The 19507-nt window shown below is 37.6% G+C and overlaps 1 protein-coding gene across 1 annotated transcript; it reads left to right on the forward strand.

Annotated features, from left to right (window-relative positions):
• Positions 1 to 5293: 5293 nt before the first annotated feature.
• LOC106735672 (60S ribosomal protein L31) lies at positions 5294 to 17118 on the forward strand. The gene is made up of 2 exons (XM_027774810.1): positions 5294 to 5672; positions 16805 to 17118. The coding sequence occupies exons 1-2, from the start codon at positions 5297 to 5299 to the stop codon at positions 17116 to 17118; spliced, it is 690 nt and encodes a 229-aa protein (XP_027630611.1). The 5' UTR covers positions 5294 to 5296.
• Positions 17119 to 19507: the final 2389 nt, after the last annotated feature.

Genomic DNA, 19507 nt, shown 5'->3' on the forward strand with positions numbered 1-19507 from the left:
ATATATATACACATTACTATGAGTCAATAAATGAAGAGATACTATTTTCTTAATTCTAGAAGCACAAGTACAGGGGAAAAAAATTGTTGTTTTGACCAAGGGTTGGAAGTTAGCCAAATGGGTGTAGCCAAAGGTCAAGAGGGAGACAGACTTATGGTTGATTTTTAAAGTGTATTTGAAATTTCCTCAGTTCTGACACATTCATCTATTCATTGAAAAAAATAATTGTTTAGAATCTCGTAGACTCTGTGTTGTGGAGCATGCAAGAACAATTATCTTCAATGAAGATTACCAGCATATAATCAGTAAAAGATAAATATACTTATTGATTCCTATTTTTCTCTGTGGACATTAGTCTGTAATTGAACCACAGCATCTTTGAGCCAAAAGAGATTTTAAGGGTTACAAAGTTCAAAACTATCATTTTATTGATGAGGAAGCAGATACGGAAAAGTCTGGGGATTTTTCCGAAGGTAACCGGAGGTAGAACAAAATCTTCCAGGCTTCTAGTGGAATTTTTTTAGTCGTTCATTAAACTTTTTTTTTTTTCAGATTTTCTGATCAACATGAAAACAGTACATTACATTTTACCTGAAAATATGAAAACAAGGGCATTACTTGAAGGTATAATTTTGGTTAGAGGAACTCTGCTCTGATGGTGAGTTTAAAAATATACTACTGGTAGTTAAATCACATACTATTGTCAAAGTAATTAAATTAAGCAAGTTTTAAGCCTGAGACAATTCTAAGACAACAGTTATTTGCACATTCTAGTTCTAAAATTGTTCTTTACAATAACAACCAAAAATATAAAGATCACTTTAAATAATGCTATTTTATTGTCTAGTTTTTCTAGTTTCTAATTTCCTATTGATAAACTAAATGCTGTATCAAAAGTTGGTTTGAAATAGACATTCTGCATACATCAACAAAAAAGCAGAGCAGGATATGATGGCTGGACTTTGTTTCAGAGCTCCTTATGGGGATTTTTCTTCTGGCCTCTTTCTAAACATTGGTGTCCCCAAGGTTTCTCTCCTCAACTCTTTCTTGTTCATTCTATATACTCTCCCCAATATCTCATCTACCTTATTGCTTTAAATACTTTACCTATAACTTGGGACTAGGTGGCTCCAATTTCCTACTAGATATCTCTATGAATAGTTTTTATTATGGCCAAAACAAAAGTCATTATCTTTTCTCCTTACCCCCTCTTCAACTCGACTTTCAAGAGTTTCTTCCCTTCTCTTCCCCATGCTGTCCTATCCAGTTACCCAAACCAGGATGGGGCCTAGGTATCTCTCTATCTTCTTCACCCATATATATATCCAAGCTGTGATTACATCTTGTGTTTTATGTCTGTGAATATTTTTCACATCTTCCCTTCATCAATACGTTCACTTCTATCCTGGTCAGATTAACCATTTCCTCTTCCAGTGCCTCCTAAAAGTGACACTTCTACTTGCCATGTTCTTTCCATCCATTCACCACTCAGACTCTATGATAATCTTTTTAAAATGCAAGTCTAATCCTAATATATTCCTGCTTAAAACTGTTTACTTTCTTCTTAGCTAGCTGACTGCATGTTGTAGTAGTCTTGGCATAGTTGTCGATACTGCCTTCTTCCACTCTTTAAATATACACTATCGTAATCACCTAAGGATAGCTACCAGACTGACTCTCAAGATATCCTCGTTCATCCCCTGAGACTCAGGTCAGTATTTCCTGGGATAACTTGCCTGAGCTCCAAAATATCCCTGGGAAGAACAGATCACTTCCTGTTTTGTACAACTACTTTTATCAGAGCCACTCATGGTCTTTCATCTTTTCTTTTAATTACATTGATGTTTATGAAATCCTTAGAGATCGGAGTTATGTATTACTTTATTTACCTTCTCAGCACATAGCAAGTCCCAGGCATATAGATAGTGCTTATGAAATCTTGAAAGAACAGATGACTGAATTAATGAACATGTCAGAAAGTTCCAGTGGAAGAGAGAATGGTAATGAGCCTTAGAATTGTACAGTCAAGAAGGTGATCCAGTATGGAAAACTGTGCAGCCTACTTCACCACCTTCCTCTCTCTGAGCTTTAATCTCTCAGTTCAAATTCTATTTGTGTATAGAAATTTTGGGCTTTGAAATATTACCAGCAGTAAAGCTGCCCCCTGTCACCACTGGGGGGTGTCAAAACAGGAGGACAGGGAATCAGCTGCCTGTAGGATTATTTCCTAAATTCAATTTTCAATTAAAACAGTAGGAAATTGACATTTAAATAATTTTTGTTTTGCTAGAAGCCTGCAAAACCAAAAATGAGTCAATCTCAAAAATAAGTAAGTACCATCAATAATTGGAATTAGGAAACTTTGTTCCCACCCACTTAAAGCTTCTTATTCTCCCAGAAGTTCTTGACTTTCTTTGCAGTAGTTTACCTCACTATTTCAAAACTCTACAGTCCTTATCTCAGTAAGATCTTTTACTCCTTAAATACACGTACATAAGATTCAGAGCTGAACTGGCCTTTAGACATACCAAGACCACCGTCCATCCTTACAGATAAGAAACTGAAACCTAGAGTATGCCAGGGCCCAAGATCACAATCCCTGTGAAGCCAAGCCATTCACCTCCATGCTAGTCTTCTTCATCAACCCCCTCTGGCTCCTCTTCATTGCCCCCATTTATTTATTCAGAGTCGAATAAAACAAACACAAATGAGACAGTATGTATAACAAATCCCAAATACTGTTTGCCATTGTCGGAAATCTTGCATTGTTAGAAATGCTCTCAATATTTTACCAATCACTTTTAAAGAGGCAAGTTTAAAAGAAAAGTCATATCTTTCACCTTTTGTATGTCTACCATGTTCCTTGTCTCACTCTCCTACTCAACCTGCCTAAAAAGAGGGGTACTTTATTCTTCTTTCCCATTTACAAAATGAGAAATCACTCAATAAACATTATAGCTCTTTGGTCTATAGAGCACTTATTTTATATGAAATAATCACCATTCTTTTAACTTCACCACTCTGGAGTCTACCATCCTTCTCTCTCTTTAAGGTGACAGTTACAGTAATGACCTCACCATCAGGTATTTCTTGGGAATTAATAATCAGCTGAGGTTAATCACGCACAAGATAGCCACGGCCCACCAACTCCACCCAGCTAGACATTAGTCCCCAGGAAATGTCCTACTTCCCAACTGTTGTTGCTTAATTTAGACTCTCGATATTCTCACCAAGCCTTACAATATTGCTATAGCCACAAAGAAGCATTGTGTTTTACTTTATTAGTCTATGTTTTAATGGTTCACCAAGAGTGGCTTACCTAACAGGTGACCAAATATAATGTACCTCATTAAAAGTTACCTTAAAAGCCATTACACAGCTCTGGACATTTTAATATCTCATACATTTTATACTACTTTTAAATTAACAAATGATATAGGGCATTGTGTCTTTAAGAATGCAAAGATCTACACTCCCTTTAATTCTCTCTTAGCTTCTTCTTTCCTTACCTCACTGAATAAATCTAATCATTTTATTTTCACAAGTTACTCTCTCAGGCTCATGGTGGTTTTAAGCACTGAATGGTGTCCTAAGTTGTCTACAACACTAAATGTCACATATCCCTCAAGTGGTTTCCAGGCAGGATATAGTTCACAGTATTCCCACCCCTTTCACTGCTGTACCTACATTGCCACATTTCATTCAGAGATATACAAAACTTTGCTGGTCTTGGGACCGGCAGTTAGCAGAATGGCTATGTCACTGGATTCTCACGTAGTCGACCGCAGTTCGCGTCCTGGACCCGGTGGCTTAAAACTCACGCCTGGTGTGTGTGCGTGTGTTCCCAAGATCCCAAGAGGAGAATGGAGGAGAAGGGATTGCAGCATGGCCACCCCCACCCTGGGGTATGATTTCTCGCTTTCTGTCTCCCTGTCTCTGTCTTTATGGCGAGCGCACATGCCCTATAGCAAAAACCTCTCCAAAAAACAGAAAAAAAACTTTGCTGGTCTTCTCTTTGGTTTAAATCTTTCTTCAGTTTGATGAATGGAGTACATTGGGACTAACGGAGATGGGTGTAGAAGGCACAATAGAGAGGTCTGGGGGTAACATTTAACAAACCAGAGTAATTTCAGCACAAAGTCAATTTCAAAAATACTACCAGGTTTCTTTGTTATTATAAATCAACAAGTAGTACTTCATAAAAATAAAGGAAAAGTTTATCTGTATTTTTATATTTTCTTAATGTAAAGCATAAGAGGAAAAAATGGGGACTGGGAAGAGTACAAATACTTCATGTTAATTAGATAAAGTTCACTTAGTACAAGTGGAATGCAATAGCAGATATCGAGAGGGTGACAAGCAAGCATAGTGGGACATACACAGGCAGCAAGAGCATCCAGTAGCTCTGCCATTCATTAACCATATGACATTTGACAAATTATTTATTTTCTTTGGATCACAGCTTCCTTACCTAAAAAGGAAAGCATTGAATGCTCTGTTTTGTTTTTTTTTTTCCCAACAATAGTATTCTATGATTCTTTTAAAAACAAACAAACAAACAAAAAAACCCAAAAACTGTAATAGTTGAATTTCTTTATACTCAATTGACATGTTCTTTTTCAAAATATTTATTTTCTTTTACTTCACGCTCATGCATTGACATATATGTATTCACTTAAAAATTTTTATAATACATATTATAAGATATACAATGTATTGGGTTGTTGGAAAAGTCATGATGTATTTCTCTATGTTTTCCTATGTAAAAATGCATCAACATTTTTCCAACAGCCCAAGGTAATATACAGGGAACATGGTAGTCTGTTTAAAAGGTATACGAAAACTAGTATATAATCCCTGCCTGATGCCAAGTAGTGCACAGTCTAGCAAGGGAAATAGAAATGAGAAATGAGGATAAGTAGGAAATGAAGAGAACGAAAAAAGAATAAAAATGGACTGAGGGAGAAATGAAAAGCTGAGACTAGAAACAAGAAACTAGTTATCTCCTCCAGCGTAGGGTAGCCAGTCACTGGCTAGAAGCAAGGAAGAGGAAGCAGGCAACGTTAGACCTCACAGATAATAGGAAGTTCAAATTTTATTTAAAGTGGGATGGAAAGGGTATTGGAGACTTTAATAAATCATTATTAACTAGAAAATTAACTTTTAACCTTTCGATGGAGTAAGAATATAAAAATTGTTTATTCAATGCAAACATTAGAAAGTATTTCAGGTCTACCAAAGCTTGAACACAACTCTTTAAAACCATATTTAAGCTTTCCAGCTTAGGCCTGGCGGAATGGCTCCCGCAAAGAAGGGTGGCAAGAAGAAGAAGGGCCGTTCTGCTATCAACGAGGTGGTGACCCGGGAATACACCATCAACATTCACAAGCGCATCCATGGCGTGGGCTTCAAGAAACGTGCCCCTCGAGCACTCAAAGAAATCCGGAAATTTGCCATGAAAGAGATGGGGACTCCAGATGTGCGCATTGACACTAGGCTCAACAAAGCTGTCTGGGCCAAAGGAATAAGGAATGTCCCATATCGAATCCGTGTGCAGTTGTCCAGAAAACCAAACGAAGATGAAGATTCATCCAACAAGCTCTACACTCTGGTGACCTATGTACCTATTACCACATGCAAAAATCTACCGTCAATGTGGATGAGAACTAACTGCTGATTTTCAAATAAAGTTATAAAACCAAAAAAAAAAAACCATATTTAAAAAAATAAGTATTTACATTAGGTAAGTGGCTATGATAATTAGGTGAATTACATCTTCTATGTCAAAGTTATAATTACACAAAGAAACTCAAGGGCTGATTTTACCTCTGAAATGTTAAACAATTCAAATAAATAAAGTCACGTGTCACTTACTGACAGAAATACATTCTGAGAAATGCATCATGAGATGATTTCACTGTTGTACAAACATCATAAAGCATATTTGCAAAAAACTAGATAGTATAACCTTCTACATACTTAGACTATATGGTGTATGCCATTATGTAATATCTGGGGACCGCTGTCCTATATGCAGTCTATGTTGACCAAATGTCATTTTACAGCTCATGACACTTCACAATTATTGGGAAAGTGTTCAGAATCACTATAAGTCATATGGATTTACCAAGAGAGAATGAACTTAATCTGCACAGAGATGCAACTTAGAGAATGTTCAAAGACAATAATAAGAACCAAAAGTAATGAGGGCACTCATGAAGAAAGGAGAAGCATATTTGGGCAGCAAAATTTCACAAATGACAACAATAAGTGAGCTTATTTTGGGCTTCAGGAACTGTTGGTATGCTCCAATCTGCTATGTGAGATATAATCTTTTAAGGGAATTGATAAAAGCCTCAGCATTTGGGACTTTTAAACCCAGACTGGATAACATATTAGAAAGGATTTTCAAGGAATCAGTTCTGCACTGAGAAGAAACTGAACTCCATGACATGTTCCATCCTTCACTTTTCTATTTTTCAATAAAATTGAAAAGAATGGGGGAGGGGAGATTATTCAGAATTCTTTTTATCTTCACATATAATGGATTTTTTCTCTCAAAGATAACTATACTAGTACAACTAGTAAAAGTGAAAAATATAACTTCTATTATACCATTACAAATTTGGATGCATAATGGATAACATCAAGAAAATAGATGAAATTTATAATTGACTAGAATCTAAGGAGTTGTGGGATTTTACTTAATGCATATATTTATTATCAGGAAGATTTCTACACAGCATGCTTACATGTTAAGCAACTTTTGGTCTAGGTTTATAACATATTTATCAACATATGACATGTTTATAACATATATATGATAATAAATACATGCATTAAGAACTCAATATATGCATACGCTTTAGTCGAAACTCAAAGCCAAGCTAACTTTAAGTAAAAAAATAAAAATTACTATAACTGAAAAATCTAGACAGCATATCTAGGCACAACCAAATACAGAAGTTCAAATAATGTTTTTTTGAGACACTCTGCACACGAGTATAGGGGTTAGAATAAGACTGGAGAAGTGCTGGGTAAAGAGGAGAAACATAAAGGCATTCTGAGCAAGGAAAAATAATAACATGAACTGAAAATTCAAACACAATATTTCAATATGGATTTGGCTCAACTGCTAGTAAGAGTCATCCAACTTAGATAGAATTTGATTTCTCTTTTTCTGAACAATTCAGATATCCAGACACAAATAATCCAGATTGGCTGAAAACTCCTCTGTTACACATACAAGCTAGTCCAAGTTACTGCTCTGTCATTCCCAGGATGTGGTCCTTATCCTACTCTTACTGGATAGAGTCCTAGCCATCGTACCCATACTCCAAGCAAGAGGAAGAAGGAGGGAAGAAAGCTGACAACGGGACTCAGTAACACTCCGAAAGAAATTTCCTAGAAGCAGCCACACTAGACTAGACTTCCACTTATTTTCTTGGCCACATTCAGCTGCAAAACAGTTTTTATTCTAGGCAGCTATGTGTCACCTAAAAGTTGGGAGTCTTAAACAAGAAAGTTGTGGATATTGGAGAAAGACACTAAATATTTACCATAACTCAAAGACACACACACTCATAGTTAAACATACAAATTGCTGTGATCAGGGATTTTTGTTTGTGTTGTTCACTTAATCCCAGATTGTAAAATACAATAAGCACTCAAGAAAATTAAAGATTCAATTACTAAAATATGGTACTTACTTAGGAAATATTTGCTGAGAAAGTAAACCAGTGAATGCATGTATACAGAGGTATGTAGAACACCTAAAACGTGTTAATAGCCTTGCAAATGCACCAAAGCTCCTTAATAGATTGAAACACATATAAGACAGCATAAAAGCAGCTTCTTCATATTCTGCAGATGATACAGAAAGAACATGAGCTGAGATGTCACACAGATCTGGAGTATCACCCCAGGTTCATCACTTACCTTCCTTGTGAGCCTCAGAGATTAATCTCATCTCACTGACCTATAAGATGTAAAGTGTGTCTAAAAATCCAAATTTGAAGGAGAATTTAAGTAAGTGAAATGATGTGAAAACACAGAATATACTGCCTGGTGCATAATGAGCACTCATTAACGTTCACTTCTTTTCATTTTCCACTAAAATTTGTAATCTTATAGAAACCTTGGCCAATTACTTGAGTTCTCTCCAAGATAACCTCCAAAAGATTATGTGCTTCTGAAAGTTATCCTTGGTTGGGTGTGGTTGGGGCTCACTGCATTGAAGAGCAGGTATTAGAATCCTGAGTTCTACAAATTATTACCCCAAAATTCTATTTAATAGATTGTTACATGTAAAGATATTAAAATTAAAACCCTAATAAGGAACTCAATAATGAGTAAAACTTTTAAAATGTGTTAAATTGGGGACCAGCAGATAACATAATGGCTTTGTTGCTCGACTCCCATGTAGTCAACCATGGTTCGAGCCCCAGACCTAGTGGCATAGACTCAAGCCGGGTGGGTGTGCGTGTGCGTGCGTGCCCAAGATCCCGAGAAGAGAATGGAGGAGAAGAGATTGTGGCATAGCCATCCCCCACTGGGGGGGGTGATTTCTCGCTTTCTGTCTCTCTGCCTTTCTCTATATTTCTGGCAAGTGCACATGCCCTAGAGCAAAAACCTCTCCAAAAAAAAAAAAAGAACTGTTAAATTTTGGAACATAACTGTGTTAATCATAAATGTATTTTTGTTCTGCAATGAATTATAGGTGCCATACTTTGGTAGTCAGGTAGAAAAATCTACCATGAAGAAATAAAAAACAACAAAACAGGTCCAACAGGTGGTATAGTGGTTAAAGCTCTGGACTCCCACGTAGCAGACTGCAGTTTGAGTCCTGGACCTGGCAGCTTGAAACTCACACTGGTTATGTGTGTGTGCATGCCCAAAATTCCAAGAGGAGAATGGAGGAGAAGGGACTGCTGCATGGCCATCCCCCATAGGTACGGTGTAATTTCTTGTTTTCTGTCTCTCTGGCAAATGGATGCACCCTATAGCCAAAACCTCTCTCCAAGAAAAAAAGTGATGTAGGACTAACATAACATGCTTACTTTATTTTAAAAATTTATTATACTTTTGTTTTTTAAATTGATACGATTCTAAAATCATAGACAATGGAGTAAAGCAAATTAGTCCTGATGGAGGTACAGTTTATTTTTCAGGAGTTACTTGAAGAAAGATTTTTAACTAAGATAATCTCTAAGGTTGAATTCACTGGAAAAACTAATTCAGAAGTAGGTCAAGAATTTCTTCAAAGCAGCAGATACACTTAAAAACATACAAACTGTCAACTGCAAGTGAGTAACAGTGTTGATCCTACAAAATTTTTTCACTGTCACTGTGAAGTGAACTCAAAAGAACCAAGAAAGTGGTCACCACCATGAAACTATAAACCGCTTTTAGGATTTATATTTTTTCATCCTTCTAAAGGTAGCATTTAGTAAAATAATCTGGTTCTTTCTCCAATTCAATCATAATAAAACAGAGTCCCAAACCCAATTTGCTATTATTTCTTCACTGAGCTTTAAGCACTCTTCATCCTTAGAGTCTTGTTATCAGAAAAGGTATTTAACCATAAGCTCAGTAAGTATGAATTTTTGAGGGAAATTGCAGTGACCTGCTTCTGAGATGACTTTCCTCCTAAGCCACTTATATGGCTATCAATCCCTGAGAATTTCCTTAGAGTGTTTGTGGCTTTGTTTCTTTTTATTTCTTTTCCTTTTTGCCAGAATGTGTGTATACTCACCAGAGAGAGACAGAGCAAGAGAGAAAGCATCCATTGGTGGGGCATAGCCATGCCACAATCCCCTCTCCTCCACTTCTCTGTCCTTTTGGATATTTGGCATGCATGCACAGTACCTGCAAAGTTTTTCAAGTCACAGGTCAAACTCAAACCAGGATCAACCATGTGGAATCTGGCTCCCTTAACCACCAGGTCATGGGTCAGGCTTTTTCATCTTATTTCTTGATGGAGAAGAGTAGATAGAGAATTGGCATTAATTGAGCACTTACTCTGTGCCACATGTTTTACATAAGTTATAACATCTTTATCATCAAACAACCTAGGCAAGTAGGAGCTAATGTTCTCATTTTACATTTGGGAAACGGATGCTCCAAAAAGCACTGAGATTTGCTAACGATAACCCATGTGGGAGGTCACTCAGGCAGGGACTGATCTTTATTGGAAGACTCCTGTCTTTCCAGTAAACTGGCTACATGATGCTGCTTTCCCAATGTGGAAAGCTAAGAAAGGCTGGGGAAAAGATACATTCTGTCAAGAAGTAGGTCTTCTTCTAGGAGATAAATAATTATTCTAGCAAAAAGCCCAAAGTAGACAGCTGACATATGCAACAGCTTTATAAGAACTTTGGTTTAAGAAGTCATATTTTCATTCCTTCATAAATTCTTTTTGTCTACAGCCACTACAGAGATCAATATAAACTTGCCCATCCCAGAGACATTCTAGGGAGCAAATGTATACAAGCAGCTACCTCAAGAGAATAACAAGATTTATCTGGACAAGATCTTGCCCAAATAAATTAGATTTTGTTTGGACAAGTCCTTTTGTGGGGGGAATCAGACAGTAGTAGATACAGTGGTAATAGTATCTACGAGTTGTGAAAAGCTTATTAGGCATCATACTAAGGACATTTAAAGAATTATATTAATTCATTTTCAATGAACCTTGTAGGGTAAGAACTGCTATTTCTCTGTTTTGCAAGGGTAGGCAGTGAAATTCATGTGGTTTAATACTACAGGTAAGGTTGAATATCTGGCCAGAATGGTGTAGATATTGGATGGGCAACCTGTGAGACACACAAATTCATGTACATTGGTGTTCTGTGCCTTGACGCTACTTTGTCTTTTCTGTCTTCCCTTTTCCTCCTCTCTCACCTCCTTCTAAGAATGGCGTTATTCAGGCTTTGCAGAAGGCACCATAGGAATTACAGACAGGAATTTTTCTCTAATTTATGCACTAATTTTCTGTAATTGATAAAATTTAGACATAAAACAATTTCCTTCTTTCAGAATCTCCTTTTATTAAGATCAGCATTTCTCCGTTTAGCACTTTTCCAAGTTCTGTATAATCTAAAATGTGTTCATAATATCAAAAGGCTTTTTAAACTCAAAGGTAGAATGGAGGCTTCAATCCCCAGTCTTTCTTAAGCATTATGATTCAGAAACAAAAGAGACTCACACACGAGAGAGACAAAAATCGTTTCCTACTTAATTTTCTCATTTATCACCTTTGGAATATTTTTCAGTTGTTAAGGGAGCGTCTTAGTATCTTTTCCCATTTGATTACATTAGCAGTTTCTCATTTATTTTTAGTCTCCTCTTGTTATCAGCATTTTTTCCTATCTTAAAAGCAGAATTACGAGTTTTCTGTCCCCTTAGACTTATAAGATAGTAAAAATACAACTCTATGGAGATTTGTGCCTTATTCAATTTTTCACTCGGCCTGCATGTCTGAATCAAATCAGTGCAGTGTTAATTGATTGGGAATCTTGGTTTACTGGTTCACAACTAGAAATAAGAGTTGATGGGTTCCCCTTGTCTCTAGGGACACACATCACTAAATTCATTCTAGGATATTTATTTATTTATTTATTTATTTATTTATTTATTTAGAGAGGTTTTTTTCTATAGCGTGTGTGCACTCACCAGAAAGAGAGAGACTGAAAGCAAGAAATCACTCCCCAGGAGGAACAGCCACACTGCAATCCCTTCTCTTCCATTCTCCTCTTGGGATCTTGGACATGCACACACACATGCCCAGTGTGAGTTTAAGCCATCAGGTCTGGGATTCAAACCGCAGTCGACTACATGGAAATCCAATGATACAACCATTACACCAACTGCTGGTCCCGGGAAACTTATTTTTAGAGAAGGTAAAAATGGAAATAGCCAGATGCGTTCAGTTGGACTGTCACTTAAATGGTTGGGTGTCAGGATGTAGAACACATTTTTTTTTTTTTCCACAGAGGCTTGTAGACATTGTTGTTCTGTGTTGCCAGTCTCTAAAGTAATGAAACTGGCTCCTATGTTTTTCACTTGACAATCTCCTTTTTACTTTTATAGTCCTTTGTTTATATGCCACTTTATATTCACTAATGTGTCTCATGATATTTTAAAATCATGATGTGTGACCTCAGAAAATTTAAAGATTTTTTTTTCTAAAAGGTGTATGCACTTACAGAAGGCAGAGACAGAGAAAAGGAGAGACAATAAAAGGAAAATGAGAAATTCCTCTGGGGGATGGCCACACCACAATCCCCTCTCTTCCATTCTCTCCTTGAGAGTTTGAGCATACATGCACACACACCCAGCTTGTTTTTCAGGCTGCCATTTCCGGGACTTGAATGGCACCGCACACTACGTGAGATCTTGATGGATATTTTTTTAAATCACATAACTTGGGTAAAGAAAATGCAACCTCTGTTATAGATAGGAAAATTTGCTGTTTACCCTGCCAGTCATTCTGATTGCTGGAATCACAGGATAGCTTCCTTTCAACTGCTAAAAATATCCTCTCTAATTTGGCTATAAAGAGATTTCTAAATTACTTGTATTTCCTTTTCACATTTGGAGAGTAAATATTCTCTAGAAACTTGATAATTGCTTGTAAAATTAAAATAAAGCAAGTAATGTCTCAATGATATGACTTCCTAGGTTATTTATTTTATTTTTTTTTTTCATCCAGTGAAATAGCGAATCATCAGTTATATCTCAGGCACTCCTAGAAGACTGAAAACACTTAGCAGCCAAAGTAGAAAACTGTTTTAGGCAGGAGGTTTCCAGTCACACCTTTGATATAAATCAACCAGAAAGCCTCAGGAAACAAGACTAGAGTTTTAGCTCATTGGTTTGGAAGCATCTGGCCGCAGGCCCTAATATAGAGCTTCTCGAAAGTCAAATATGGACAGCAGGTAGTTTCAGTTGTGTCAGATCCCAGCTGGGAAGGAGAGAGGCTTCTGTTGTTGTTACGGGTAATCTGATGTTTCTGTCACTGTTGCCAGCTACAAAATCCATGTTAAATCCTTGCTCTATAGAACAGCCATGTTTTTAGAATTACCAAGGGAAGATCAGAGCTTTAAATATTCACTAATTGGATTCCACATAGATGAGCTAGTATCTATAACTTCAGCGTACCAACACAGAAGGAGAGAAAAATAAAAGCTATCTGCCTCTTCTCACATGAACAGCTTCCATTTTCCCAGAATCTACGAGAGTAGTAACAAATGCTTTTTAAGTAAGAATGGATTATTGACATTTACAACTTCTTTTTCAAGGATCTGGGTCTTTGCGTTTCTTTTTGTTTGTTTATTTAGGTCAAGGGTCCCCATCCCCATGTTCTTAGTCCGAGGGGATTCCATTTTCTTCCAAATGTATTTCATATTTCCCCATGACAGATCAAAACCTCATCCTGCGTGATCTTGAGTCTAAAATTTCGTCAAGTCCTCCTTCCCATCGAGGATTCTCTTTACTCTGAATAAACAAGTGGTGGAGTCGAAAGACATGGTGCTCTGTACGTAGTAATGGGTGCAACAAACGCTTTGCCGAGGAATTAATAGAAAGAGAGTTTAGAAATTATTCTATGTCACCATCCCTGTGATATATAAATTGTCCTTCATCCACTCCTAGACAGAACGAGTTGCTTCTCCATGCTCCCAGGAGGCAGTGTACATTCCGCTCTTACGTTTGGTACTAACGGTAGTGGAGCACGGAGGTTGGAATTTGTGCATCTCTTCCTACGTGACCCATCAAAGGTTACACAATATGTTTTTTTCTGTTTCATAGTATTCTAGCACAATTCCTGACATATCAAAAATGTTCAGGGAACCAGCAGTTAGCGTAATGGCTATGTCGCTGGACTCCCACGTAGTCGACCGCGGTTCGCATCCCAGACCCGGTGGCTTAGAACTCACGCCAGGCGCATGTGCATGCGAGCCCAAGATCCCGAGAGGAGAATGGAGGAGAAGGGATTGCAACGTGACCATCCCCCCGGGGGGTGATTTCTCACTTTCTGTCTCTCTGTCTCTCTCTGTCTGGCGAGCGCATGCACCCTATAGCAAAAACCTCTCCCCCCCAAAAAAAAAAAGTTCAGAAAAAAAAATGTTCAGTAAATGTACAGAATTTATTTATTTTACTTTAAAGGGAAATCCCAAAAGAGTTGGGTATTTAGCTGATAGTGCAAATGGTAACTGCATGCTTTCTTGAGATAGATTGCAATTATCTGAAATTTAGCCTGCAGGTGGAGTAAAATACCATATTTTCTCCTTTTCATTGCAAGAAGACTCTTATGGGCAGGTTTGCCCTGGTGCTTTGATTTTCGTGTTTGTGGGGGTCAGAAGAATATGAGTGACTGTACCTACTGATTTCTCACTATGTGCTAAGTATTACAGGGGAATAGAGAGATGCTCATCTAAGCTACTTATCTATATCACAAGGTGAATATTTAATTTAAGAAAAAATAGGCTATAAAAAATTTACTGTATCAATTAGAATTCTTCATTTAATTGGATTCTCAGCAATGTATTTTTTAAAACTAAGGTGATAACATTTTCAAATATATTCCTGCTTTTTTTTCTTTTTTAAGTGCTATAAGGCACCAGAGAGAGAGAGAGAGAGAGAGAAAGTGAGAATCACCCGGGGGGGGGGATGGTCACACCATAATCCCCTCTCCTCTATTCTCCTCTTGGGATTTTGGGCACACACTGCTGTATTTTTTAATTCAACAGATCTGGGACTTGAATTGCCTAGTCCGCCATATGGGATTCAGCTGCCTGAACCACCTTGCCACTGGTTGGCCCCTATCTTGTTATTTTAAAATCTTAAAATCCTATTTCTTATTATTAACATATAGCTCATATCAAAACATAGTTCATGTCTATTTTCTTATTCTCCATTTTATAATTCATTCACATTTTGACTTTTTTTAAAGAGAGGACAAAATGTGCACACAATTACATTTCTGCAGTCCAGCCTCATCTTTACATGATCATGAATGTGGTTATTCCCAACCTCCCTCCACCTGAATATATGTCTTATAAGTTACTATTTCCCATATTTCTTATATAGCCCTATAATTCTTTCTTCAGACAGAGTCTTACTATGATCATTAAGAATAAAAACCACGAAACCACACTTTACTTACCTGGCTGCTGCTAGAGCAGCAGCTCATTGTAGAGCTGACAACTGTTTTCCTAAGGACTAAGTGGATCCATAATAAGAAATGAGGCTTTCAGAAAGTCTTCTGCTAAGTAAACATTAAGCCCAGTCTCATAGACCTTTCATACTTAAAACAAATAGCCAGGAAAAGTTTATTCACATTGATAAGTTTATTTCAATATCGCCTATATTTCTACGGTGATGGAAATAGATAAGGATTCCCCTTTATCTATAAGTGTTGAAATTAAGAAAATTGAACAGTGATTGAAAATCAATGTGTTAAATCATTCTTTCAATTTTGAGTCTTCCAATTTTGTTCAGTTTCCTGGAACAGTCACCATAATACAATCTCACTGGACTAATAATTCAACAAGACACACAACAAGCAACTGTACGGTAACTAAAGAATGCCCATTTTTGTTTCATTTTATAATTTACACATTTCTTTTACATGATATTTAGTTCTTGCACAAAATCTAGCAACAGTTATTTCATTTTAAAGAGAAAGAGAAACTACAGCTCTTCAGTGTGTCTGACATTAAACAGTTAATAGTGGACCAACCAGTGGCGTAGAGGTTTAAAGTTGGCCTCTGGATCCCACATGGCCAACTACATGATTCAAGTCTCAGAAATGGCAGCTTGAAAGACATGTTAGGTGTATGTGAGTGCATGCCCAAAGTCCCAAGAAGAATGGAGGAAAAGAGACTGAGTTATGACTCTCCACCCCCCCCCAGGAGGTGCTTTCTATTTTCTCTCTCTCTTCTATTCTTTTTCTCTTGCTTTGTTTCTCTGTGAGGAACACACGGGCCCTATAGCAAAATTTAAAATAAAGGCCAGTAGTAGCAGATGCTTTTGATTTGAGAAAAACTGGTCTTTTTCTGTTATGTATCATTAGAGAATAATTATAAAAACCTAAAATCATGTCTCTTAAACAAACAAAGTGAATATATGTCAAAAGTTTAATGTAGGTTTTTAATTGATAAGATAACCAGTAAGATGATAGAACTGGTCCAAATATCATTTAAGAAGCTAGGTATACATAGGCAATTTAATAGATTGCTGAGTTAGATATAAAACTGGATAATGACCAATAGACCCATGAGTCAAAACTTTCGGCGTTACCAGTTCTACCCAACAAAAACTGACAAGTTAACCTTTGCCAGTGCATAATTTTAAAATAGCCCAATAAATAAAAAGTCAAGCTCAGCTCTTCTCTGAAAGGAACACCCAGCATCCTCTTCTGGTTATTCCTATGCTTCAGATAATTGTGACAGTCTGTAATAGCTGTTATCCTACAGACAGAAGAAAACTTACAGACACAGTGCTATGAATTTTCAAATAATGGGAAATTGGCTATGAAATGTTGAGAAATTACAGTACAGAGAAAACTTGGCTTGGAGGCATTAGGAATCGTAGCTATTAATTTCCAGTGAGGGAATCAAGAATGTCTGCCTAAAAGGAAGAATTGCAAATAATGCTAGGCTTGGAAAATAACAGTTACAGTCATAAACCAAAAATTTGTCTTTATGAATTCCTTTCATTTAGTATCTCACCGGGTTCCTGCTGTGTGCCAGGTAGAGTGAGTATTCAGGCAAAAACGACTCAGTCCCTGACTTACTTCCAGGTGCTCACCACACACAGGAAAATTACTTGATAGTTCTTCAACAGCGATCTGGTTGTAATAGCAAGCTCCTGTGGAAGCACAGGTTAAGCATTTGGCTCCACCTGAGTGAAGAAGTGAAAGGATTTGAGAAAACTTTCCAGAGGAAGTGGCCTGTCCTCGTGATTCAAAGGAAAATAACAGTTATACAGGAGAAGGGAAGGAAATCTGATGGAGAGCAGATGCTGGAGCTTTACGGTATTGAGTGTTGTGGAGCAGAAGCGACGGAAGGTGTACTGCGAAATGGTCAAGGAGCCACCAAGACTGGGACAAGTTAAGAGTTTCTCTGCTTTGCTGAGATTTCTTCTTCCTGCAGGCAAAGGTGGCTATTATAAGATTTTACACTGAGAACTGTAGTGGTTTAACTGGGTCTGTAGTGGCGGGATGAAGAATAAAAGGGGAGGGAATCAGAAACAGGGAGACCAGTTAGAAGGTATATGTGGTATGAGATAAGGGAGTGATGGGGCCAGCAGGTGGCATAATGGTGAAGTTGCTAGACTCCCATGTGGCCTACTGCACTTCAAGTCCTAGATCTACCCACTTGAAACTCATCCTGGGCATGTGTACATGCGTGCCCAAAATGCTGAGAGGAGACTGGGGAAGGGACTGTGGCGTGACCATCCCACCTGGGGATGGGGGTAATTCTTCACTTTTTTTCCTCTCTGATGAGTGCACACACCCTATAGCAAAAATCTCCCCTGCCCCCCACTGCCCCCCCCAAAATAGATAAGGAAGTAATAACAGATTTTTTTTTAAGTTGAATGCAAGATTCTGCTAAACATTTGGGAAGATGGTATGTCTCCTGAAAACATACACCTAAATAGCTCTCTTTCTGAACATTCTGTTTTCTTTGATGATAGAAAATAAATAGTTATCTGCTTCATGGGATGGGCACATTAGAGGAAAACCATGGTCCACTCTCCTGGGAGCCAAAGTCAGGATGCAACAGTTTCTTTGACTCCTCCCAGATCCTTGTGCAGCCCCATGAGAACCTTTGACACAACAGTTGCCTGCTCCACCCTCACTGTCTCCTCCTGTCTTCCTCCCTGACCTGAAGTAGGTACTTTTTTTTTTTTACTTACTTTTTCAAGTTTTCACACCTTGGGCTCTATAGATGATTTCTGAAAGATAGCCATCATTTGTAAAAGAGCTATACATTTAAACAAGGCAGAGGAGTTTAAGCAATTCTATTGAGCAGTTTCTTTACAATGACCCATTTCTTTCTCAGGGCCAAGGAAATTTAATCAGCTTTGAAATCCAAATGAAACCTCTAAGAACTTGCAAGGAATTCAGGTTGAAAGGCAGGGAGTCAGGGAAAAACATGTTACTTTAAACTGCCCACAGCCCTTCTCCCTACCTGAACACATCAGTGCTCCCTGACTTAGTTCCTCGCTTTCCTGCCTTGACTTTGCCTACCAAAAAGGCAATTGTTACCTTGATTGTGGTTTGCTGATTTTCTTTTCTTTCTTCTTCTTCTTCCTTTTTCTCTTTTTAAGACAGTGCTTAATGCAACAAGAATTACCCATATGTCTTATTTGACATATGCTGAGTGGAGGGATGCCCGAAAACGAAAGCACACGGACCCAGCTGAAATATAGAAATATCCCATGGGTACTAAGAACCTCAAAGATGCTCTCTAATTTTGTATCCTTCAAGACTGGAGACCTTTAATTAAGAAAGGATATAAATATAACAAGTGTGGAAGAATTCCCTGAAGTTTAAGAGAGGGACCCCAAGATTATGCCAGGATAAAAACTGTGCCTTGAAAATTCTTGATTGACTCCACTAATGAGAGGCTGAGATTTCTTCCTCATAACCCTGTGCTTGTCTCCCGATTAATTTCCTCCAGTACTTAATCTTCAGTGCATGACACTTTAACCGCTAAGCTTATTATTCTAAAAATAGTGTTCTAGCTGTACTGTCTTAGCAGATGTATGTATGAAGATCTCATTTCTACACAGATTCCTGAGTTCAACTGCTAATAGCAGACTTGCGCAAATGAAATAAACAACCATACGAACAGGGATAACTACATTTTCATCCAGCTCAATTTCCTAACTCCTATATGTAAAAAGACATTCACATATTTTCCTGCTCTGAACCCTCACTGGAATTGATAGATGTTCTTTTACGGGAACAAGGAGCAAAGTCACTATGTTTCCATCGGAGAGCGTTTGGGTATCTCTATCTACACAAACAGATCAAGGTAGCTCATTCCACACCACCCTGGGCTGTGCCTTGTCAGTGAATTTTTATGACACTTTCTAAGATAAAAATAAATTATGGAGGATTTTATCAAGACTCTAGGTTAAGAAATTCGTTATGCCAGGGGAACAAGGCAAGAGTCAGACATTGAGACAGAATCAGAGGGAACAACTTAGGCGTTTGGTAATAAGATGAGATTTATGTTTCAATTCTTCTCTCTCTTTTGGCAGTGTTCGGTGAAAGGATACACTAGAAGCCATTTCAGTTTATATAAAACCTTTGCTGGGGGAATGAGACATCCTAACACCTCAGTGTAGTCAACTGAAAGCACAGTACTAGTCATAAATGTGGTTGTTTTGTATATCAGATTTTCCTAAAATTATAACGTGATGCCTGCTATTGCCACCTGCTTGAAATACTTCCTGGGCACATTGCTCCCTCCTCACAACTGAAGATCAAATG

The sequence above is a fragment of the Tupaia chinensis genome, unplaced genomic scaffold (assembly GCF_000334495.1).
Source record: "Tupaia chinensis unplaced genomic scaffold, TupChi_1.0 Scaffold000478_3, whole genome shotgun sequence".
Classification (NCBI taxonomy): Eukaryota; Metazoa; Chordata; class Mammalia; order Scandentia; family Tupaiidae; genus Tupaia; species Tupaia belangeri.